We start from the raw sequence: 26,505 nt of genomic DNA, 5'->3' as shown, positions 1-26,505 counted from the left end.
GTGCTTGCCACTGACCACTGTCTTCTCAAATTCTCTTCTCTTGGTCTCTGTGGCTTCCATGAGCGTTTTTCATGGCTCAGGCCCAGATCCACTTTCCTCTCCTTCTCAGCAAGCTAAGTCATTCCTGCAACTTGCACACCAACAATACACTAATGAGTCTCAAATTTTTATTGAAGCCAGACTTCTGAATTCCTCACTCATATGTCCAACTGGATGTTTTGTAAGCACCTCAAAACTAATGTGCTCAAAATGAAATTCATCATTTTTCTAAAAAGAAAAAAAAGAAAGAAAAGAAAAATTGCTCCTCTTTCCAAGATTCCTATCTTAAGAAACAGCCTACAGCTCAGTTCATCCACTGGAGGTCAGTCAGTCACCTCTGTTATCTCTTCTGTCTCAATTTCACTCCTCCTTGTCCCACAATCACATCTGCTCAAATCATTTCAAAACTCCCCTCCACTAACCTGCTACTACTCTTACGTCATCATTGTATCTATGGACAATGGTAACTCTTTATTGATCTCTCTACATTAGTTCTTTCCTTACAGCGATTCACTCTCTTCCACAGATTACAAATACTCATTTAGTCAATCATCCATTTCACGTGTTCTACAGCTCTTAGGTTTACAAGGCCCTCTACAGTTTGGCCTCTTCATTCCCACCCTTGTGCACTCCGGCCAATCTGGAATTCTTTCAACTTTCTAAAAGCACCGTATACTCTCTTGCCCAAGACGTTGCCACACTCTTACCCCAGGACCCACACCCTTCCTTCCTCTCTCCATCCCTTCCCTGGCATGGTTCATCCCTCAGTTCTCACCCTGGACACCATCCTTAACGACGACACCCCTCCCATGTCTCTACCCCCACTGCTGATACGCTCTGAAATGCTTTTGTACAAATCTAATCACAAGTCCTTTAGTAGGGCCCCCCATTCTGGTATTTACTACATGTTTCCTGCTGAACAGTTAGGTTTCTGACCCCAGAACCCGGATATGTATTTGCCGTCATATGGCCATAGACAACGCACAATGCCAGGGGGCACGTGCTGGAACTTGGTTTTTGTTGACTGAACACCTTCTAGTTTCTATATAACCTTCACATACTATTTCCTACAGATTTAAATATTCAAGTCTAGAGCTTATTTTGAGAATATAAGACATTAATTAATTAGAAAAAAAGCTCTTATATGGGCTTATTATATATAAGGAATTCTGCTACATGATACAGGGAAACAGTTCTTAAACTTCATAATCAAAACACCTTTAGTAGTTGATAACAAAGTATACCATAGAGAAAGTGGGTGTTCAACCCCCAGCTGTCTGAAGCAAATACATTTTTTCAAAGTCCTGATTTATTATTTTTAAAATAATAAGTAAAACATATGCTATCATTTTTTAAAATATGCAAATATTTCCTCTTCCCAAAAACACCATACACCAAGAAATTGTGTTGTATTAATTCTGTGGCTTATAGTTGATAGTGTGCCTCCTGGCACACTACCACTATCCTGGGTTTGAAGGGATAATGTGAGGAATAAAAATAAATATATCCATCCTTGCTGTTAAGAGTTTTCATACAACCACAGACCTAACTTTAAATATGCAATCCTGAAAACCTAAAGTAAAAGGGTCACTGCAGCACCAAATAAAGCTGACCTGGGTCAATCATTAGCACAATTCTGTGTCAAAAGAACAAGCTAGGAACTAGCTGAAAGCTCCCCTGATTTTAGAAAACTGATTAGGCAACTAAAGAACAAGATACAGAATCACAATAATTGGTGAGAGTCAATGTACAGGAGAAAAAGCTGAAATGTAAGCCTTATGATTTTGAGGTCCTTGATTAGCATAGAGAAGGTTGGATCTTCAGGAATCTGATGAAAGTACAAGAAGAAAATATAGCAGATGTAAAACCAAATTTAAGAAAGTCACACTGGCTTGAGTAATTTCAGATTCACTCAAGTATACACAGCTGCCAAGCTGCTGAGTACTGATGTCACAGGTGCTACCAAGTCACCAGTGCTTGAATGTTAACATTTCCCCCAGTGTGAGGAAAGAGTTATCTACCACAGATAACGACAAATGCATATTATGCTTTTTATCAACTTGAGGCATGTGCTTATTTTGCATTCAAAAGAAATATTATAGTTTTTTAAATTACATATAGTGGGAATTAGTGATACTTTACTGTAATACCAACTAGTCATATATCAAGGCTTAAGCTGTAAAATACTGCTCTGTCCTCTAGTTTATGGCCTAACAGAGGAAAACGTGTACATACCCATTATGCCAAAACAAAAAAGTAAAGGCTGATACATGCCCTGAATGTAAAAACCACATGTCCTGTATTTCATAGAGTGTATGAAAGTGTCTTTAGTTTTATACAGATACACACCTCCAGACAGGTATACAATTATACAGTACCACTTATAAGTACTACATAAATTTGACTGATCTCAAAACTATCTGCATTAAGTATTTACAAACCTCTTCTCCTTGATTTATCTGCTCCTTTGTTCTTTCTTTTGTTTCCATAATATATGAATAATCTTCTTTCATCTGCTCAAGTTGGGTTGCTTTCATAAAAAACTGTATCAATAAGAAAAACACAATTAGGAGTTTGTAAATTTCCACAGAACTGAAAAAAATCTGTTGGTCTCCAAAAATACTTGAACAATTATGTAAAAAGATATTAAAAACACACTCAAGTTTTCACACACAAAATTTACTTAATATACTCTGTTCATATCTATACATTCGTTTGCAATAGCTCTTAAAAACCCATGTTAAGAAAACACTTCTGGTGTAAGAATAATACCATCCTGAAAACTCATTTTCACTGATTCTTTCATTCTTTAAACAAATATGAATAAAAAGAAAACATCTCTATTCTTGATCTTGGTACATCTTGAATTTTTAGAAAAGGAAATAATGAAACCCATTCAAAAGTTATAGCAATAGTCGTCATCAAATATTTTGTAAGCTTTCTAAATAATTTATAGTTTAAAGGTTATTATGTATGGCCAATCATTCCCTTGAATTTCCTTAAAGATTAATTTTAAAATAATCCATTCTCTGGCAAAGACCGAGAAGGCAAGAAGCAAGAAATGTTGGAGAAATTGTGGAGAAAGGGGAGCCTCTTACACTGTTGGTGGGAATGCAAGTTGCTGCAGCCACTTTGGAATACAGTGAGGAGGTTCCTTAAAAAACTAAAAATAGACCCTATAACCCAGCAATTGCACTACTGGGTATTTACCCCAAAGATACAGATGTAGTGAAAAGAAGGGCCATGTACACCCCAGTGTTCATAGCAGCAATGTCCACAAAAGCCAAAATATGGAAAGAGCCAAGATGCCCTTCAACAGATGAATGGATAAAGAAGATGTGGTCCATATACATAAAGGAATATTACTCAGTCAACAGAAAGGATGAATACCCAACTTTTGCATCAACACTGATGGAACTGGAGAAATGTTGAAGTCATGTGAAATAAGTCAGAGAAAATCAGTTATCACATGGTTTCACTTATTTGTGGAACATAAGGAATAGCATGGAGGACATTAGGAGAAGGAAGGGAAAAATGAAGGGGGAGAAATTGGAGTGGGAAACAAATCATGAGAGATTATGGTCTCCAGGAAAGTTGGGGAGCCTAGTGATGGGTATTAAGGAGGGCACAGATTGCATGGAGCCGTGGGTGTTATACGCAGACAATGAATCATGGAAGACTACATCAAAAACTAACGATGTACTGTATGGTGACTAACATAACACAATAAAAAAAAATAACAGTAACTTTTAAAAAAGAATAATCCATTCTCTCAGAATTAAAAGCCAAAAAGTGAAAACAAGAATTTACCAAGAAAATTATACTTCCATCATATTTAGACCTTCCCTAAATTAGTTCTACAGTATTACTGTAAATAGGTGGCTTTAAAAAACCCAACTCAGGGCGCCTGGGTGGCTCAGTCGGTTAAGCCGCTGCCTTCGGCTCAGGTCATGATCTCAGGGTCCTGGGATCGAGTCCCACATTGGGCTCTCTGCTCAGCGGGGAGCCTGCTTCCTCCTCTCTCTCTGCCTGCCTCTATGCCTACTTGTGATCTCTCTCTGTCAAATAAATAAATAAAAATCTTAAAAAAAAAAAACAAAAAAAACCCAACTCAATATTTATTATGTGAGCAAGAGTCATGTTCGGTAGATATGGTTTATCTATAAATGTATTCTTTTTGATAAATTCCTATCTCCTTTGGTGCTCCTTACTTTGTATTTGTCTCCCTCGTTTTTAGACTGCAAGAACTGCTTGCTCATCTCTTGTGTTAAAACAGAAACTGGATTATCCACCTGAAACAAACAAGAGAGGTTATTTTTGAATATTTCATTTTAACACCTTAAAAATAAATGAACTGAAATATAGCATACAATTCACCAACGGTGTCATCAAGAAGGCTAAGGTTAGAGTATTTAGGTAAATATACAAAGAAAAAATATTAGAACTTCTTAATGTGAAGAAAAGGTTTCATTACTTCATGATACTAAAATAAATACCGTATACAAAATTATTCTGCCACTCAGTGAGGGCACAGGCATATTTCTTTTACCTGTTTTATAGAATTTCACTCCTATGCTACTGGTTAATAATCAGACAACAGTGAGTAAAGCCCTCAGCTGCCTTGGGTTTTTGTGTTTCATGGCCCTATGTAGCCCTGGGCAAGTCAGTTTCTCCAACTGAATACAGAAAGTCCAACTAATTTCTAATCAGAATTATGATGACAAGTAGTGTTTATTTTTCTTACAGCAGTTCTTCAGATTTTCCACTTGTTATTATTTCTTCATGATTATAAAATAAACAGAAATGCTGAAGTCATTTCTACCTTTTGGGGAAGGAATCATTTTAAATAAGCCATTGCTTGAACTGCACTACCTATAACTAACAAGCTAAAGTATAGTTATATAATGGTAAAGTACAGTAACCAACCAAAGCACAGGGGAGAAAGTTTAAAACATATATATATGAAACTTGTTTCAGAAAGATTCGAGATCATTACTCATTGGTATCTTTAGTTTTAGTAAGAAAGTAATTTGTGTATTAGAAAATAATCCCATTTGCAAGTTACAGAATATGTAGGACGAGTAAAAATAAAAAAAAAATTTTTTTTTCAGGTTTTATATATTTGAGGAACAGAGAGCATGAGCAGGGGGTGGGGCAGGAGAGGCAGAGGGAGGGGGAAAAGCAGACTCCCTACTGAGCAGGGAGCCCAATATGGGGTTTGATCCCAGTACCTTGAAATCACGACCCAACTGAAGGCAGGTATTTAACCACTGAGCCACCCAGGTGCCCCTAAATAAAAAAATTTTAAACTTTGTCATTTTGCCATCTGTAAGATGCTAAATGTACTTTGTTAGCATAACAATGGTTTAAAAATCGTCCCTTTAAAATAAAATTTTGTGCTCGCTTCAATAGCACAAATACTTTTTAAGTAAAATTTTGGGTGTCCTCTTCTAAGATAACAAAAACATTTATAGGGTTATAAAGAAACCTCTACGTTACTTTATTATTATCATTATATAGGTAGACCAGACTGCCACGTATTTTTGCTCTGTATCTTAATTTCACACTCCGTCTGACTTCTTAAAAATAAGACCTAATGCACTAGCTTTACCAACAGAGATTTTAACCAAGTTTGAATTAGTAGCTTCACTAAAATTTATATTCTTTTGTCTACATCTTTCTGATTGTTCCTGAAATAGGGTTCCTAGTTCCTAATAGTCTAGCGATTACGTAAGAATCTTGCAGCTTTACCTGTTAAGACTAGAGCAAGCAAAAAGCAAGCACAAACAGGTAAACTTCAGAGAAAGGATAAGAAGGGGCGCCTGGGTGGCGCAGTGGGTTGAGCCTCTGCCTTCAGCTCAGGTCATGATCTCGGTCCTGGGATGGAGCTTTCTGCTCAGCGGGGAGCCTGCTTCCCCCATTCTCTCTGCCTACTTGTGATCTCTCTCTCTGTGTCAAATAAAGAGATAAAATCTTCAAAAAAAAAAAAAAAAAAAAAAGAAGAAGAAGGGGACAGAGGACAAATAAAATTAGGTACTTAAAGACATTAAATATCCTCCTCTCTCTGGGTTATTCTAGGTCATCATTGTCCAATAGATACATAATGCAAATCACACAGATAATTTTAAATTTTCTAGTAGCTACATTAAAAATATAAAAAGAAATGGGTAAAACTGGGATACCTGGGGGGTACAGTAGTTTAAGCATCTGTCTTTGGCTTAGGTCATGATCTCGGGGTCCTAGGATGGAGCCCTGCATAGGGCTTCCTGCTCAGCACAGAGTCTGCTTCTCCCTCTCCCTCTGCCTTTCCTCCCTGCTCATGCTCTCTCTCTCTCTCTCTCTCTCTCTCTAGCTCTGTGTTCTCTCTAATAAATAAATAAATTAAAATCTTAAAAAAAGAACAGATAAAATAATTCTAATCTAAAATATTATCATTTTAACATATACCTAAATAAAAATGAGATTATTCCTTTGCATTAAGTATTCAAAATCTAGTGGGTATTTCACACTGTAGTGCATGTCAGTTTGGACCACCCACATTCAAGTGCTCAATACCTACATGTGGCGAGTGGTTACTGTACAGATTAATGTAGCTCTAGGCCTTCCATATGTTGATCAATGAACCCGAACCTTTGGTTAAATGCAGCATACCAGAAAAGGACTAAAGAAGTTATGATAACAATCTTCAAATATTTCAAAAGAAATAAACATATTTTTATATTCCCCAAGGAAGTGGGAGCTTAGAGAAACAGGCTTTATTCAACTTTTCCATAATAAAAACTTCCTGATGGAGCTGTGCGCAGAAGGACTCAGAAGTCTCAGGCACAAGTGATCTCTCCACCACAATCCACTTAAGCACCTGCTGGAGGGACAGGGGGGTAAATATGGACAGTGAGAACTCTACTGGATGCCCTTCAAGATGCTCCCAAACACCCAATTCCATACACTTTTGGTTTTCTTGATTCTGCTTAAAAATTGTCCTGCATTCTAGTCTCAAATTTATTTGACGCATCTGCTTTTTTCTAGATTTTAATAATTATTTTTCTAACCTTCTGTTGCCTGATATACAAGCTACTACCCACATGTAGTTTTTTTTACACTTAATTAAATCAAATCGAACACTTGATTTCTTAGTCCTACATTTCAGGTGCTCAAGAGCAATATATTAGTGGCTGGCCCACTGAGCAGCATCATACAGAATATTTCTACCATCAGAGAAAGATCTTCTGGATAGCTTTGTTCTAAACGAAGCTGGAAAAAAGACCTAGATTCGTAATTATTCTTTGTCCTTGGTGACTAGTCTTGGTGTTCTTCATCCTGGAGTAACTAAGGCAGGGTGGTATATTAGAATGGAACAGGATGCACAGATCCCCAGCCAGGCTCAACCAGCAACCATGCCTAGACCACTGTAGGGGTAAATTTACTTTTTCCAGTTCTATTATCACCTAGAAAATAAAGATGAATTAGATGACCTCCAAAGACAATTCCAGCACTAGTAAGACTACAGGCTCTACTTCTAGTTATTCGAAGTATCTTAGCAGAAAGGACTGGAGCCTGATCTCCTTAGGTATGATCAGGAACTCCAAAACTATACATAAAGAAGGCTTTATGTTTCTAGAAATTTTTCTACAAAAATTTAGCACTGCATTTAGAAAACTATGATGCTATTCTGACTAGGATCGCAGAAAGCAAAGAAACTTTATAGCCTTTATTAACATCTATTTTAGCCTGTACCAGTATAGACTAGATGTTCTTGACTCCTCTTTCAAATCACAGGTGTTCTATTAGGCACTGAAAATTCCTGCTGAATTAGTAAATTTTAAGCAACGCTGCTAACAATAGTTGTACATGTTTGTCCTACAGTCAGTTTACTCACAGGAGCCCATTTTAATTCTTTCGACACTACGAATGAAATCACATGAGAGTGAAAATTTAGCAATTACCTGTATGTTAAAATGATCAAGAATCGCAATCAGCTCTTCTTTTCTAGTAGAAACCACGGTACCTGGATAAGAGAAATACATAAAATGACCAGACTGTTTCTAGGGTAAAAATAGAGAGAAAAAAATAAGCACTCATTTGCAAATACAAATATTAACTACTTTATTATGTCCTTAAGAACAGGCACACATGGGAGAGAGCCGCAGGCGGCCAGGCACACGGCAGAAGCAGCAGCAGACGCAGGGACAGTGCTCCTCTTCCCCCTGCAGTGAAACACTTGCTTTTCCTTCTCATCTATGGCTTCGCTTCTTCCTTCCTGTCCTTTTCCACCCTTGGCTAAGCCCCCTTTCCATGTGCGATAAAAACTACGGGGGTGGACGGAGGCCCGCAGGTGAGAACAAAGCAGCGCAGCTCGTTTCAAGGGGACCCAGGCTCTGATAACCGTGGTCCTGCCGTACGTGTCCTGGGGTCAAACACCTGTGGGTGCGTGTCCGTACAGCATCCCGTGTATGTCATACATGCAGCCGACCGATCACATGAGAGAGAGGTTTCAAGAGTTTGAGAGGAAATTCCCTTTCAATGAATACCTGAGCAATCACTTTGTGTATTCTGTCTAGCTGAATATTTACTTGCATGTTATATGAACTGGAAAGACACTCATAACAAACCTGTTTCACTTTTTAGTTTATAAGACCGACTTCCATCCATGCTGATGTGCTGCTGCACGACTATAGAGTTGCCGTACACATTTGCTCTATAGGCATCATCTCCTCTGTTCCGTAATGTTATTGAGATATCTGCTGAACTGAAGCAAGAAGGTTAAGCTAAGTCACATGAAGGCACAGTGCAATTTCAATACTAGGTTACTATAATTTTCAAAACCTCTAAAGTATTTTGCCCAATTCATTTGTGAAGTAGCTTTACACAAGCGATTGATGGCTGACAGGCTATACAGAACAACGCTGAAGATACCACACCTAACAAAAAAGTGAAGCTAAGAATAAGGCACAAAAACATTGACTACCTTATCTATAATAGAAATACCACATTCACATAAAAACCACTTTTTAAAATATTCTATTTATTTATTTGAGAGAATGAGAGAGAGCACGAGTGGGGGAAGGAGCAGAGAGAAGGGGAGGGACAAGAGACTACCTACAGAGCAGGGAGCCCCATGTGGGGCTCAATTCCAGGACCCTCAGCTGAAGTCAGACACTTCACCGACTAAGCCACCCAGGTGCCCTAAAACCATTTAAGTTTGGTTGTTTCAAGTCATGTAGATAAGTTATACATTTTCCTATGAGCAATGAGTATTACTATACTGCCTGACTACTCTAAATTACATAACAAAGCATTACACTGACAGCAGACCTTTAAGAATGATTAAGTAACAATTATGGTGAAATAATAATATTTTCTAAGAGCATCAGCATCCAAGAAAGCAACTTTATTCTTTCAAATACTTGGCAATAAAAAAAATGAAAAAAAAAATGATATTGATATCAAGAAACAAATGATTGAAGTTTTATCAGGTTACAGAAAAATTATTTCTGAAGTTTTTAAAACTTCTTTAAGAAGTACATATTTTAATACATTATGGGAAAAAATATCAATCTTTATTTTTCTACTTTTGTTAAAGTAAGATTAGTAGAAAGACAATGTTAATGAGGTACATTACTAAATACATTAAAACTTCCTTAAACATAAAAGCAGACAATTCTTTTTTTCCTTGCTCATACGAACATCTGTCAAAATCCTAAAGTCCCTTAATGTGAAACTACTTCAACTGGTAATTAAATAAAATCTTTAATAGTATTTGTTTTCATGAATTTGTAATCATATTCCCAAAGTGCTCCCATTTGTAGGAACTGCAGAAAAACATACTCAAAATAAACTTTACTATAAGCTGGTTAAATTACAGTAGGCACACTCAAAGGTTTCATCTTCTCACCCTCTTCTCCCGGAGTGCTCAAGCAGAAAGACAGGGCTCAGCAGACATGAGTGAGTCCCCACCCTGTCTCCCAGGGACTGAACTAAATACAGAAATCTGACACAAACTGAAACAGATTCTCTTCTTTAAGAATTCAAATTAAGAAGAACTGGTAAAACTCAAATAAGGTCTATAGGTTCCTCAGTAATACCAAGGTGAACCATATAGCTTTGGTAAAAGTAACTTTGTTACTTAAGCTGTCAATATTAAGGAAAATTAGATGAAGGTCATACAGGAAACTCTACAATCTTTGCAACACTTCCATAAATCTAGATTACTTCATAGTGAAAAGTTTTATCAACAAATCCAAATGAAGGCACAACCAAGTCAAGAGCAGGTGATTCCTTGAGGCCTCTGAGGACCAGAGAAACCAGTTTGCGACATTACCCCCTGACCAGAGGACAGCAGCAAAAGCATACAATGGAGAAACCTGGGAAACCACCAAGACAGACAGACACACCCACAGACATTGGCACTGAATCTGAGACGAAGAGAAAGTAAGGGCCCTTCCTTCCATGCACTGCCCCACAGACAAGGGCAGTAAGAGGTCAGTGAGTGCACACACAAGGACACAGAGTAACAAAGACCTGGATAGGTTATAAGGAAGAGAACACATACTCCAGAGATGAGAGAAACACATTTACAAACCCACACACTTGTCATAAGGAGAAAGAGGGAAGGGAGTAAAACACAGCATTGCCCATCAAGTGAGGGGGTGAGGCGGGGTGGGACAGCAGAGGGGCTGCAGCATGGATCTAAAAGAAGGGAATGGCAGGCAGAGGCCTACAGACAAAGACACAGAAAGGCAGAGACACAAAACAGAAAGGCCCAGAGCAGGTAATACTTGGTGCTGAGCTCTCTCAGTTCCAGTCACTCATGAGACCCAATTGTACTTCTTCCCTGCAGGTTCTAAGACACATATCTCTGAATCTTTCTAATAAATCACCTTTTCTCAACTACTCCAAGCTGGGGGGTGTGTATTTAAATCAGAAATACATAATTAGGACAGATACGTTCCTGAAAAATTGTAATTAATAGGATTTTTAAAAGCTCCTGAGTTGGTTTTAATAAATACTCAAGGCTGAAAACCATTAACTGAAGTATAGTAGGGGAAGGGCAACTGGCCTACCGTAAGGAGAAAAAATATTTTATTTCACTAGCTAGTATGATTACCTAGTATTAAGTGAATGTACCTCATGAAAACATTTAAAAAATAAAGTGAGTACAGAGAAACAAAAGCAAAAATGAACTATGGGGACTTCATCAGGATAAAAAGCTTTTGCAGAGCAAAGGAAACAGTCAACAAAACTAAAAGGTAACCTACAGAATGGGAGGATATATTTGCAAATGTCTTATAAGATAAAGGCCTGGTATCCAAAATCTACAAAGAACTTATCAAACTCAACACCCAAAAAACAAAAAATCCAGTCAAGAAATGGGCACAAGACATGAACAGACGTTTCTCCAAAGAAGACATACAAATGGCCAACAGACACATGAAAACATGCTCAATATCACTTGACATCAGGGAAATACAAATCAAAACCACAATGAGATACCACCTCACACCAGTCAGAATGGCTAAAATTAACAACTCAGGAAAACAGATGTTGGTGAAGATGCAGAGAAAGAGGGGACCATCTCACACTGTTGGTGGGAATGCAAGCTGGTGCAGCCACTCTGGAAAACAGTATGGAGGTTCCTCAAAAAGTTGAAAATAGAGCTACCCTATGACCCAGCAGTTGCACTACTAGGTATTTATCCAAAGGCTACAAACACAGTGATTTGAAGGGGCACCTGCACCCCAATGTTTACAGCAGCAATGCCCATACTACCCAAAATAGGGAAAGAGCCCAGACACCCATTGACAGATGAAGAGATAAAGATGTGGTGTATACATGCATTGGAATATTACTCAGCCATCAAGAAGAATGAAATCTTGCCATTTGCAATGACATGGACAGAACCAGAGGATGTTATGCTAAGTGAAAAAAATCAGAAAAAGACAAATATTGTATGATTTCACTCGTATGTGGAATTTAAGAAACAAAACAGATAAACACAGGGGAAGGGAAGGAAAAATAAAATGGTAACAGAGAGGGAGATATACCATAACAGACTCTTTTTTTTTTAATTTCAATGATTAGACTTTTATTTAAAAATTTAAAAATAATCCATTGATTATTTTTTTACAAATGTCCATGAATTTCTTTTTTTTAAATTTTTTATTTTTATAAACTATATAATATATTTTTATCCCCCGGGGTACAGGTCTGTGAATCGCCAGGTTTACACCCTTCACAGCACTCACCATAGCACATACCCTCCCCAATGTCCGTAACCCCACCCCCCTTCTCTCAGCCCCCCTCCCCCCAGCAACCCTCAGTTTGTTTTGTGAGATTAAGAGTCACTTATGGTTTGCCTCCCTCCCGATCCCACCATAACAGACTCTTAACAACAGAGACGAACTGAGGGTTGCTGGAGGGGAGGCGGGTGAGAGGATGGGGTTGACTGGCTGACGGACATTAAGGAGGGCAATTAATGCAATGAGCACTAGGTATTATATGCAACTGATGAATCACTAAATTCTACCTTTGAAACTAAGAAACTATATGTTAATTAAACTAAACAAATAGAAAATTAAATAAAAATAAAGTGACTATGTATATTTCCTCTCTGAATCATTAAATACCTCTCTTGATCTACAGCAAACATCTACTTTATTCTTTTCATTCCTAGCTACTCCTTGTATTTACACACCTTTAGTATTGTTAGAACTCTGGAGGCACTGGTATCCCGTTGTGACAGAATTTGGATAAAAAAAGGCAAGTTTTTCAAAAAATACTATGGCTGAGGAGAAAAGTTCCATAATAACTGCTCAAAACACCTGTACAAGGAGAGACACGGACAACTTTACTGGGCACTAACTGCTGTCTCCTCACCATCCTGATGTAGCTCATCCTGAATTGCGGTCAAGAGCCATGGAGCCCAATGTCTGTAAATATGGGAGACCCTTAGGTGAAGAGACTATCGAGGGGAGTTCTTTCAGAATGACAACACAAACCACTAGTGCCACAGAAAGAACGTGGCTTCTTTCTCAACTCGGGAAAAAAATCAATCTGCACAGAGGTATCTGGACCAGCAGACCAACGGGAACAAGGAACAAGGAACAAGCCATGTAAAACTACGACGCATCTGCTCTGTCCCTGGGTAGCTAGCTCATCTGCAGGAAGTTCTGCAGCTTTGACTGAATCAATCAGAAATGCAGAGTAGGAGAATATGAGTTTTTGTCCCTCCATAACCCACTCCCAACGGCACAACTGATGTCAGAAATGGGACTGCTGCAAAGATCCCAAAGCCACCAGGGCTAGTATTTGGAAGGCCAGGGGAGGGAGCCGTGAACTAAACATGTTCAAGAAGAACCTGAATAACAAGGGGCATGAGACCTTGGATCACTGAGAGAGGTTTCCATGGAGGAGCTGCATTAGGCCCCAGCACCACTGTAAAGGGTTGGTGGCTGACAGAGGGCCGACTCCCAGGTAAAGTACCTCAGGGCACAGTTCTCTGAACCTCACTGGACAAGCATTGCTACAAAGAGCTGAAACCCCCAACAACTGAGAGCCCAGGTGCTCTCAACGGGGAGTGTAATGTTTGGCAGGGGTGGGGGGGAGCAGTGGGGAGGAGAGTCCCAAGGACTCTCTTGAACCTGAGCCAAACCAACAGACCTTCTTCAGGCAAAGTGGGACAGCCACGATTTTAGATACAGAATCGACTAAGACTAGAACTGAAAAGCTCCATGAGCTGATTCTGTAAAAAAGTGATGACAGAACCAGAGACTATAAAATAAGAAGAAATTCACAGATACTGAATATTTTAATCATTTATTTTAAAATGACTTATTTGTGGGAGAGAGAGCATGCACGCTCATAAGTGAGGTTTAAAGCGGGCGGGGGGAGAAGCAGAATCCCCAATGAGCGTGGAGCCCATTATGGGGCTGGATGGATCCCACAACCCTGAGATGATCCCACAATCTCTGAGCCGAAATCAAGAGTCAGACCCTCAACTGACTGAGCCAACAAGGCGCACAATGAAATTCACAGATATGAAACATTTTAAGTGAAGAAGGGATGACTAGAAGAATAGTAATGGGTTTGAAAAAGCTGTTTTAAAGCTACTTTTTCAGACAAGGTCAGTAAAAAGGAGACTGAGCTCAGGAAAAGCTTTTAACTGTTATTAACTGTTTAAAATACATTAATATTCCTATCTACAGGCAGCTATATCCTTGAAAGTTGGTGACTCATGTAAGCTGGACTTTTCCTTTTTTAAGTGATATTCTGAGGACAAGTCTCAGAAAGAAGTTTCTGTTTTGGTCCAGATATTTCCCAAGTGGCTAAAAACAAACAAACAAACAAACAAACAAACAAAAATTTAATCGAGACATAAAACATTCAGTGCTACAGAAAAAAAAATTTTTTTTTCCCCCTCAAAGTTCCTATTTGAAGGAGCAATGTGTTATCTGGCTAGGCAGACCATGTGATTGTTTGGACAACGAAGAAATGTATATTTAAGTATAATGAATTGAAACAGAGCTGGGACCATTAAAAATGTTGAAATAACTTATATTTGACATCAGATATGATTTGGTTGGGGACTACGGAGGAGAAGACCTTGCTAGGCTGGGACCCAAATAAGATAAGGAGAGACAGAAAATATGCTGTTTGTTACCAAGTAGTTTGTTTCCAAGGCCATACAGCTTGGGAAATTATTTTCTGTGTATCTTCACCCCTTCTCCTGTGTCCACTTGGAACTCTGGCTTAGGGTTAAATTAAGATTCCCATGGTTTTCGGAGAGATGCATGAGAAAACTGCAGTCCTGGTTTACAGCCCATCCCTGTTCTATATTTTAGTAATAAAACTGAAGAAGTGACATGGATATGACACTGAGCAGAAGGAAAGTCTATTATACGGAAAAAGATCACTTAATTCTCAAAGTTCCAGAGGTTCTAGGCATGGGGCATGCAAGAGAGAAACGAGAGATGCAGGCAGCCTCACTCTGAGAGCTAGTATAACAGAGTTTTGGGTTTCCAGTTTTTTGGAGACGCAAGGATCCCTTCAGAGTTACTTGAAGTTGTATTAAGAAAAGGAGATCATGGGTGCCTGGGTCGCTCAGTGGGTTAAGCCGCTGCCTTCGGCTCAGGTCATGATCTCAGGGTCCTGGGATCAAGGCCCGCATCGGGCTCTCTGCTCAGCAGGGAGCCTGCTTCCCTCTCTCTCTCTCTCTGCCTGCCTCTCCGTCTACTTGTGATTTCTCTCTGTCAAATAAATAAATAAAATCTTTAAAAAAAAAAAAGAAAAGGAGATCAGCCTGAAGAGTGGTCTTAATGGGCAAAAGGACCTAAGTCTAAGACAATGCAAACTAGGGAATTAAGAAAAAGTTACATGAAAGCAAGTTACATCAAAAAGTATTACAGGGGCGCCTGGGTGGCTCAGTGGGTTAAGCCGCTGCCTTCGGCTCAGGTCATGATCTCAGGGTCCTGGGATCGAGTCCTGCATCGGGCTCTCTGCTCAGCAGGGAGCCTGCTTCCCTCTCTCTCTCTCTCTCTCTGCCTGCCTCTCCGTCTACTTGTGATTTCTCTCTGTCAAATAAATAAATAAAATCTTTAAAAAAAAAAAAAAAAAAAGAATTACAAATGGGTCACCTGGGTGGCTCAGTCGGTTAAGCGTCTCTTGATTTCAGCTCGGCTCATAATTTCAGGTCTGTGGGATTGAGCCCCACACCGCGCTCCGTGCTCACTTGGAGTCGGGTTTATCCCTCTGCTCCCCCCACCCTTGTGCTCTCTCATTCAAATAAATAAATAAATAAAATCTTAAAAAAAGAAAGAAAGAAAGAAATGTAAGCAGAGAGCCAATAAGAGTAGTTACATGACCATTCTCCAAGGGTCAAGATGGACCACAAAGAGATGTGTGGATGTGGTCCTCAAATCGAACTCATTGGCAAACCACCTGAGTAGAGGACGTAAAATCAAAGACAGAGAGCAGAATACTTTTTTGGAATTCTTAGGGACTGGAGGCAGAAATTTTGCAGGGACCCTTGGCTGGTCATGGGCTCTCTTTTGCCTGTATCATACCAATACGGACTTAGTGAAGTTTGGGTCAAGAGCCAGGAAAGTCCATTATTTATAAATATTCCTTTAAACAGAAATAATGCAGATTTATCACTGTTAGTTCTTTCTTCCAAAAAGGTAAAAGAAACAAGAGTATAAGAGGGCAGGCACATGGAAATACCTTACACAAGCTTCCTGTCTGGAGAGAGTAACAGACAACAGGGACCAAGAGAAAGGAATGGAAAAAGAGGACTGTTCTGCTCTAGTTCTGGGAAATCAGTCCATTTCCTACCATGTTTATACAAATCTACAGTAAGCTGCTTCTTACTAAAGAATTGATAAATCCATGTAGAACGCAAACACTTACTTCTGTCCATCTTTCACAAAACCTTTCAAAGAAGAGCCTCTATTAGTAGCGACAGCTTTTCCTCCAAGGCCGACGATCAGAGCTGTGAGTACTGCGCTCTTCCCACCTAACGAGACAGGTGTTGAAAAAAAAATCACACTCATTAAAGAAAGAGTAATAAAAAGGCTGACTCCTCCCATTTGATGTACAAAGATTTCTGAATGAAAATGTAAATTAGTTCTAACCCTGAAATGAACTGTTACACTTCCATTATCATTTTCTTTCAGCGAACTTAAAAAAGTTATACCTATCATGAGATATTTAGCTGCCGCTATTAGAAAAAAATTAGTATGATTCAAGAATCAAATTTTTGGCACTAACAGGGAAATGGAAAAAATGGTTGCTATCTTTCCAACCTACAAGTCTCACTGTTGCATCTTGGTCCATCAGCCTATCAAAAACGAGTCTATCTTTCTAATTACACATGTATACTTGATTCACCTGATTTTTATTACATTATAATTTAGGCATAATTTACTTTTTCCACAAATTCAGAGAAGTCAGAAACTATTTTTAACAACCCTTGAATGCAAACAAGCCCCACAGGGACAGGGATGTTGTTTGTTTTCTTCAATATCTCCTAGAGCAGCCCATCATAGGCACTCTGCTATTTAACAAATGAATGAACTTAAATATGAAAAAATCATCAGTCATACAGATGAATGTTTCTGTGTAATATTTTGACAATTATTATTCATAATTTGAAAATTATTCATCTCCTAGCTCTCTGAAAAGTACACTTCTTCTTATGCCAACAGATATAAAATATCACAAGCTGAAATTTCAAAATCTAAACAATTACCCAGGATATGTAATCATTTTCTGAACTCCACAATCAACCAATTAAATCAACTCTTACGAGGCCATCATTTTCCACAATATAACCCAAATTAACCCAAATATACCACTGGTTAACCTGATTTAGTTCTTGGAATGCCTTTTGAGTCCCTAAATCTCTGCTTGTACATTTCCAAATTCAATGCTTCCACTATTTGCATTATTTCTTCTTCTCTCAGTTTTATTAATAAAATCACTGCTTCAAAATTAAAAACAAAAACAAAGAAAAGACCTAATTGCAGAACCTATCAGCCTTTCCTTATTTCTTATCCTGTGGGACCTCCCAGTAGCACTGGATCCCTCTGTCCACTCTCTCCTTCTTATAACATTTTCCTCTTGACCGAATATAGCACAGGAGAAACAAAGAACACCTACTAAACACTCAACAGAATTCAGAGCTGCACTCGCCTAAGGTCCCTTCTAGCACACCACCAGCTGCAGGCTCTGACAAGCCTCCTCTCCGTGTATGGCTCAATTAAGTTGTCAACAGCGCAGGCCTGGCTGGTCCATCACAAAAGCTGCCTAACAGGTCTCTTTAACCCCTGTGTCTCTCCCCTTCTAATCCATTCTCCACAACGTGGCCACTTTGTTTCACAAATCTTGACCATGTCATCCCTTACTCATAAACTTTAACTGGTTCTCCACTGACTTTTGAACATAACACAAAAATCCTTATCATGGCACTGAAGATTCTTACCAATGTCACCTACAACAGGACTCTGCAGTGTCAGCTTCTACCCCTCCCTATCATGTAGAATATGACAAAGCCATATAAGGTTGTTCACCACTGTCCATGCACGTCTATTTCTACTCCTTCAAACCTGTGCTGATGAGCAATCTTTGCCTGAAACATCTCAGACTCTTCTTCCCCAGTGAGATCTGCACAATCTGTCATTTTCATTCAAGTGCCACCACAAATACCACCTCCTCTCCAAGTTTCATTGGCCACAGTGAGAATTAGTTTCTTTCATGTTTGGATTCTCATGGCACTCTGTTTGGGCTCTGTCATAACATTGAATAGATGTAAGATGCAAGGCTGCCTCAATCATAATGAGGGTTGCTTGTCCACTCTTCTAGGGTATGAATTTCAAAACAAATGGATTTAAAAAAAAGTAAGCAGGAAATGTTTATTCTTACTACATAAATAATAAACTGACAGCTAACTCCTAATTTTCTTAAAGTGTAGACTGACAGCAAATACTGAAAATACTCATGACTGTAAGTTTATAGATCTAAAACTTAGATTTATCAGCATTCAGTTACCTATTTTACAAAAGTTAACGCATTCTAACTGTAAAGTACTGCTCAAAGTCAAATAAGGAGGAGGACAGAAGCACTTACTTCCATTGTTACCAACAACAAAGTTGACATTAGAACCAAATTTAAAGGGTCCAAGCATCGAATGACACATAAAGTTTCTTAGCTGAATACTCTCAATTATTCCAACTTCTGCTGCAGTCTATTAACCCAAAAAAAGGGGGGGGGGGAGAGAGAAAACAATTAATCTAATAAACTCACTATAACCATCTAAACATTTGGAGAAAGTTCAGCGGTGTAATTAAAGAAAAAAGTTATAGTAAGTGATTAATGAATGGGAACCTTCTATGAGTAATCACTCATTCTAAAGTCCTTCAAGGATCTAATAATTGTTTTCACATAGTTTCTCAATAGGACAATGCTAATGTTTTGAGTCAGATAATTATTTTGTTGGAGGGGAGCTGCCTGGTGCACTTTGAGAATTTTAGCAATATCCCTACCTTGTACCCACGAGATGCTAGTAGCACACATCTAACCCCAAGTTGTGACAACCAAAAAAATATCCGGACATTGTTAAATGTCCCCACGAGAGGCGGGGGGTTGCAAAATCCCCCCTTGATTGAGAACTACTGGTACAGTCACATTTTTAAATCTTTTTTAACAGTGTGTTTAAAAACTCCTGGTTTCTCTCTTCTGGACACCATCTTATTAAAAAGCATAGACACATCCTTGTATGAGCAGAATAATGGAAATTATGGTTGAAGACTTTTTAAAGTAAATTTTTATTCTGATCTAACTGTAGATGCAGTTGCAAGAACAGAGGGATCCTGTGAATTCTCTACTCAGTTTCCACCCACAGTAAATCTTACAAACTGTAGTACAGTACCACGACAGGGATACTGACATTGATCCAGTCAAGATACAGAACATTTCCAACACCACAAGGATTCCTCACGTTGCCCCTTTTATAGCCAAGCCACATCCCACCCAATCTACCTCTGTCTTAACTCCTGGTCCACTAATCTGTTCTCGATTTCTGTAACACTGTCACTTCACAAACGGTATAGAAATGACTATTGTTGCCTACACCGGGGGTTCACTGCTAAGTAGTTTTTCATGGTATGAATGTACCACAGTGTTTAACTGTTCACTCAATGAATGACAGTTGTTTCAGTTTTGGGCTATTATAAATAAAGCTGCTATAAACATTCATGTATAGATTTTTGTGTGAAGGTATATCTTCATTTCTCTGGGATAAATGCTGGATTTTATGGTAGGCTGTTGTTGCATGTTAAATAAAAAAATAAAATAAAATAAAGTAAAATAAAGAACAGCCAAACTATTTTTCAGAGTAGCTGTATCATTTTACATTCCCACCAGCAATCCATGAATGATCCAGTTTCTCTGCATCCTTGCCAGCATTTGCACTTGTCACTGCTGTCATGTTTAATTTCACACATTCTGATGGGTGTGTAGTGATATCTCATTGTGGTCCTAATTTGCACTTCCTCAATAACAATTGATTTTGAACATCATGTCACATCACATCCCCTATTGTCCTTCTGAAACCTTCTAAAGGGTTGATGTTACAGGTTTGTTCCTGTTACCAGTAATTTGTGCCTTTCTTCTTTTCTTCCGTTGGTAGCTTTGTTAGAGGTTTGTCACACTTACTGATCATTCCAAAGAACAAGCTCTTTGTTTTCTTTACCAACTGATTCTAATAGTTAACATAAACGTCAAGAGAAGTCGTATTATTTCGCCTTAGTTGGTTTTTTTTAAATCATACTGCCTTCCCTGATATTGAATTATCAAGAATATGACATATAAACGAGATGCAAGAACCACACCAGGCCCCAAATTTTGCACTTACCAAAGTAGAGGTACCATTAGTGAAAGAAACTGTACATTCATCTTCATCACCGTCTTTGTCAAAGTCATCCAACTCTTCTTGTCTTGGTCTTTTGGCATTTTCAGGAGAGAAGAAATTTTCTTCCTTTCTTTTGGCCATCAGGTCTGAACATGTATTAGAGTAACAATGAAGTAAATCAAGAAATCCATATGATTGTTCCATACATATTAAACTTAACAAAATAAAGTAGACAAAGCTTAAGTTTTAAGTACTATGTCCATTAGTTTTTACTTTTAAGAAAGTTGAAATATCATCTATAGAGGAGGAGGAGGCCATAAGACAAAAAAAACACCAGTGGCTACTAGAGACTGGAAGGGCAACAAAATAGATTTTCCCCTCAGGTCTTCAGAAAGAAACACAGCCTGACCGCCACTTCAATTTTAGCCCCAGGAGTCATGTCAGACTTCTAACCTGCAGAAGTATAAGGTAATAAATGTATGTTGTCATCTTTTTAAATCATGTGCATATGCTACACTAGTTGATTTTACTTCAGAGTTATTCATGGCCAAGATTTTATTGATATGGGCCTCCCTGAAAGTTCTGACTCCTGAACTGACAAATGGTAAAAGATTTTGGGAAACTATAGTTTCTAGTTTCCTAGATCTAACAGAGATGTCATAATACCTTCTGAAATTATCCCACAGCAATCATTCGATTTTTCAGATAAAACTATAAGTAGTTTCCCTTAATCATTCCCTAAAGAAGTAGTCCATGCTGTCTTTTTTTTAAACCAATGTACTATAAAATTAATGCCTAGAAAACTAATGTATTTAAAATTACACAAGATTTTCTGAACATATGAAAACTGCTCCTCAAGTCAAACCTGACTTAAATGTTATGCCTACTGATAGCGGCTTTTATTTTCTCTATAAAATACAGTTTAGACTTACGATATGTACTTAATAACTATTTGCTGAGTAACGAAGAGAAAAATACACAATACAGGTAATCAAAAATGTCTCAGATACAAGGAAAGAACAAGAAGAATAGCTCTGGTCTTGATCCATTTAAGTCCTTCAAGTACTATACCATAGCAACAAGGTCTGTACCAGGTACTGGGCAGCAAGAGAGCAACTGAGGTTTTCTCTCTCTTGATTTTGGACTGATGAACTCCAGTTAGTCCTCACTAGAGAGGACAGCCCTATGTGATGATATGCACACAGGGCAACAAAGCCAGTCTTAGTGTACGTGTGTCTGAAGAGTGGGAGACTGGCGGAGTGGTGTCCCAGGAACCCAAATGGGGCCTCTGGAGAAGAAAAGTGAGCAAGGAAAGGAGGGTGAAAGAGGAAGAAACATCCATACAGTGTTTAATTTTTTAACCCACTGCTTTCCAAACCTATATGGATATAAAAAATCTTACAGAAATATCTGTGCATATTTGGGCAACTATCTCTGTCAGGCTTGGTTATCTTTTTTAAAATTTATTTATTTGACACACAGAGAGAAGGAAAGAGCAAGCACAAGCAGGGGGAGTGGCAGGAAGGGGAGAAACAGACTCCCCACTGAGCAAGGAGCCCAATGCTGCAGGACTTGATCCCAGGACCCTGGGATCATGACCTGAGCCAAAGGCAGCCACGTAACCAACTGAGCCACCCAGGCACCACAAGGTTGGTTATTTTCACAATGCATGTCTCATTAAATGAACTGAGTGGTTTTCCCATCCTTTTAAGGCTCTGAAATCACTGCTACTGCATGACAAATTAAATGTTTTTTCAAAGACAGAAAGAAGTAGAATTAAAGCTATTACAAAGTGGAGACTGCTTAAAAGTTAACTTTATAAAATCACTTAAATTACCTTCTTGTACACCAGTTTTTACAGGTTCACTATATCCTCCTGAATCAATTTTTCTGTAATTTTATTTTGCAAAACCTCACAGTTACTACAAAAGATTACCTTATGTTTTGTAAAATCCTCAACTATAGTCATGTCTCCATGCAAATTCTATTTAATTAAACTTGGAAATATTTTCTTCAAAAACTAGATCTTTACTTTATCAGATCTAAATTTTCCTTAATGGGAATATTTAAATGTTTATTCATACATATATTTTTTTTTTTTTTCATACATATATTTTTTTAAGATTTTATTTATTTATTTGACACACAGAGAGAGAGAGAGAGAGAGATCACAAGTAGGCAGAGAGGAAGGGAAGCAGGCTCCCTGCTGAGCAGAGAGCACCATGTGGGGCTCGATCCCAGGACCCTGTGATCATGACCTGAGCCGAAGGCAGAGGCTTTAACCCACTGAGCCATCCAGGTGCCCCTATTCATATTTTTTATACAACAAATATAAAGGATATACAGTGGGTCTAGAGGTCAATCTTTTATTCTTTCTCTCGAACTGCAAGTTAAAAAAGCAATCAGAGGCTTCCACTTCTAGGAAAATGGAATAGATATACTTCTCCCTACTCCTCTTGCTGGGCAAAACTAAAAACTTTGGAAATTACATATATAACAAACATAAGACAACTCTGAATGAGAAGGAGACGGATTGGCCAGGGACCTTAGGACACAAGGAATGACATCATGATGAGTTCCCTGAGTTTTTGTTTTGCCTATACACCAGACTTGGAGAAGACAGCAACTGGGGGAAACACAACAGGTGCAGGGGGAAAGAAAGGGCTAATGAAAGCTTGCTCTCTCTAGCCGAAGGACCAGAAAAAGGGCATCCTAACAAGAAAGAAAACTTTTAGACAGTAATACCAAATACCACAAAACAAAAAGCAAACCAAAACAAATGAACAAAAACAAACAAACAAAAAACAAACAAACAAAAAAAAACCAACAACTGTGATGCTCCTTCTACTTTCCCAACAACACACACACTAGCAAAAGCCAAGCAGGTAGCCTGGACTTCCACATTTTAAGGCCATAAGGAGCCCAACTGGGCTAGTATCAGAGAATGCCATGTAGCCCAAATAGAGAGCCATGATAATGGTGTCAGTGGGGCCCACCTGGGAAGCCTAGATGTGTATCCTGATCAGGCAGTTACAGGGTGCTACTTACTCCCATTTTCCTTTGGGTAGTATTCCATGAGACCTTTTACCACTGCCCAGAGAGGTAAAGTACACAGAAGCCACGTGGAACGCCAAAACTGCCACTCATCCCATGTGTCACGGAGGCTAAGGAAGGAGCTCTGGTCAAGTTCTAGACCTGAGTCTTTGCATCTACAGCCTAATACCATAGGGCAGCAGTTCTCAAAGGTTGTGGCTGATCTCTTCTTAAACAGTACTCGGGACTTCAAAGAGCTTTTTGTTTATACCTATCAATATCTACAAAACTGTCAATTAAAACTGAGAAACTTTTTCTTCTTTTAAGATTTTATTTATTTATTTGACAGAGAAAGACACTGCGAGAGAAGGAACACAAGCAGGGGAGTGGGAGAGGTAGGAGGAAGCAGGGAGCCGATGCTGGGCTCGATCCCAGGACCCTGAGATCATGACCTGAGTGGAAAGCAGAGAGGCTTAACAACTGAGCCACTCAGGCGCCCCAAACTGAGGAACTTTTAAAACAAAGAACACACATGTACATATTCTATCAATCCTCAGAGCAGTGACCTCATCAAGTCTTGTAACCTCTGGAAAACCCCGTTCTTTCATAAGTGAATGAGAGTGAAAAAGGCAAATAACATCTGACTGTTAGTATGCACTGTTTGACTTTGTAGACCCTACGAAAGAGTCCTGGACCACACACCGGATACACTGGTACAGTGGATACCATAAGCAAGTCCATGACACAGTGCCATAAATTATAAGGTATAGCAAGCAAGCAAGCAATTAAGTGAGAGCAGCAGAGAAGAAGCTGATCATATAATGACTTACAGACTTTATATTCAAATACGGTCCAAGGACCAGCAAGTAGCGTCTACATTTCCTGGGAATGTATTAGAAATCCAGAATCTCGGGCCCCTTCCTAAACCAAATAAATCAGAATCTTCATCTTCAGCAAGATCTCAGGAGATTCCTAAGTGCATTAAAGTTTAAGAAAAACTGTTGTAAATAACATTTAAAAACTTGGACTTTATCCTATCCTGAAGGCAATGAACAGCCTAATCATGATGAAACAAATACCATCTAAAAGGTATTTATTAGATCAAATCTGAAGAACATTTAACCTAAACAAATGCCTGAGACAGTATCAGCATGACAGTCATAATTACATAATATTCAACATCTGTTCTTTTAATAATCGAATGTTAATTTTGAATCTCTTAAGCAAGTCAAACAAAACTTAAAAATCCAACCTAGTTCTCAAACTATTTAATAAGAGTCAATGTAGGGCGCCTGAGTGGCTCAGTGGGTTAAGGCCTCTGCCTTTGGCTCAGGTCACAATCTTGGGGTCCTGGGATCAAGTCCCACATCGGGCTTTCTGCTTGGCAGGGAGCCTGCTTTCCCCCCCACACCCCTCACCCCCGCCTCTCTGCCTACTTGTGATCTCTGTCTGTCAAATAAATAAATAAAATCTTTAAAAAGACCCGAAAAACAAAACAAAGTCGATGTATATTAGTTTGTTGTTGCTTGTTGTTAACTTAAATTCCCTGGAATACCACCAAGCCATTATTTTCCCAAAAATACTTTCTCTCCCACCCATTCTCTATTTCCTTCTCAATTACTGAGCAGTAATTTATTTATTGTAGGAAAACAGAGAGGACAAATTACCATTTGCTTTTCCCCCGCATTAAATTCCTTTTTAGATACAGTTTTCATTAATGCCCAATAATGATCTTGCAATTAGCAGGCACTCAGACATCAGCTGACTGATTTTAGTATCTTACCATGAAAACATGGTAGTTTTTCAAGTAAAACCGGGGGACGAAGGTGCATGTAGATAAATATGGTTAAGCTTCTTACAGTGAATGTGAGCTTCTGTACTACACAGAAGATGGTGTGCTACGTGATGACCATGTTTTTTATTTGCTGTGTTTGGCCTGGGATTTGCAGTTTGCTACTAGGTTGCCATGGTAACATGCACCTGACAGATAGTGAAGGATCCTACTTTTTAAAATACAAATCACTCTGTAATTTAATGATAATGGATTTTTAAAAACACATATGAATGTCCTGAGAGTTAGACACAAGTTAATACAGTAAAATTGTTTCTAAAGGCTAAAGAGACACATAAATAGATGCAAAGAAAAATACCTCTAATATTCTGAAATACAAAAGGGAAAAAAAATCTCCTCTGGGATTTTCAATACATTCATAAAGCTCTTCATTTGTTTGTTTACAATAAAAAAAGTCAGAATTAAGGAATACATCTCTCTCTCACAGGAAGCAAATCAGAGCAGAATAGTAACACATATGTAACTATCAATAAAAAATAAGTTCAAGAAGGAAAATCGGTAACCAATTCATTACAGCAAGTAAGTGAATAGGAAATTTGATAGATCAAATACACTTCAACAGGATTATAAATGCCTAAATTTTAAATTTTATTGTGAGCCATCTAATAATTCATTAATATCCAAGTAGGAACTAAGAGCAGTCAGAGCAGATGTAACAGAACTGTATAAACAGTAGGAAATAATGGTCAAAAATAAAGGCAAATTGCTGCCACATCTGAATCTGCTGTGGAGTGTGTTTACGGCATCTCCAACCCTGCCCCTCCCACCACCACCGACACACTCAGTTCTGCATTAAACGACCTCATTTTTATGTAGTGAACTAATTAAGCACATTGCTTGGGATATACCATAAAATCCTAAGATGCAATACACAATAAATAATAGAGTTAAGTGAAAAAAATTCAAAAGTCCATCTATCAAACAATTCTAGATCAGCAAAACTGGGAAGCACTAAGCACATTCCAGATAATAAAATCTGAACACTCGGATTTGTGTTTTAATAACATTCCTGTGGCCTCAACCTAGAGGACAGATAAAACAGAGTGTGAATAGGGCCAAAAGAGCCCAACTACTGAGGGTGAGGGGGCACTGAAGGAAAGCAGTGGCAGTATCAGGGATGAGAGGAACAGAAGAAACCAACAAGAGATTTAAAAGTATGGGTGAAATGGGAGTAGAATTA

General features: G+C 38.5%; 1 protein-coding gene across 3 annotated transcripts in view; it reads right to left on the bottom strand.

The window, feature by feature from the left end:
• The window catches only part of SMC6 (structural maintenance of chromosomes 6), a 76,011-nt gene that overhangs the window by 46,962 nt on the left and 2,544 nt on the right, over positions 1-26,505 (bottom strand). The window contains exons 2-9 of one of the 3 annotated variants that reach the window (XM_032353248.1): positions 21,532-21,728; positions 20,444-20,586; positions 18,658-18,775; positions 16,441-16,546; positions 8,649-8,785; positions 7,983-8,044; positions 4,251-4,331; positions 2,481-2,582 (exon numbers count right to left, since the gene is read on the bottom strand). In XM_032353248.1, the coding sequence (XP_032209139.1) occupies positions 2,481-2,582; positions 4,251-4,331; positions 7,983-8,044; positions 8,649-8,785; positions 16,441-16,546; positions 18,658-18,775; positions 20,444-20,581 (744 nt within the window). In that variant the 5' untranslated portion in view covers positions 20,582-20,586; positions 21,532-21,728. Of the gene's footprint in view, positions 1-2,480; positions 2,583-4,250; positions 4,332-7,982; positions 8,045-8,648; positions 8,786-16,440; positions 16,547-18,657; positions 18,776-20,443; positions 20,587-21,531; positions 21,729-26,505 lie in introns of those variants that run through there. The other 2 variants (XM_032353247.1, XM_032353249.1) reach the window with 2 other exon arrangements.

The sequence above is a fragment of the Mustela erminea genome, chromosome 7, assembly GCF_009829155.1.
Source record: "Mustela erminea isolate mMusErm1 chromosome 7, mMusErm1.Pri, whole genome shotgun sequence".
In the NCBI taxonomy this organism is placed as follows: Eukaryota; Metazoa; Chordata; class Mammalia; order Carnivora; family Mustelidae; genus Mustela; species Mustela erminea.
The sequence above is the reverse complement of the archived record's forward strand: the minus strand, read 5'-3'. Positions and strand labels throughout refer to the sequence as shown.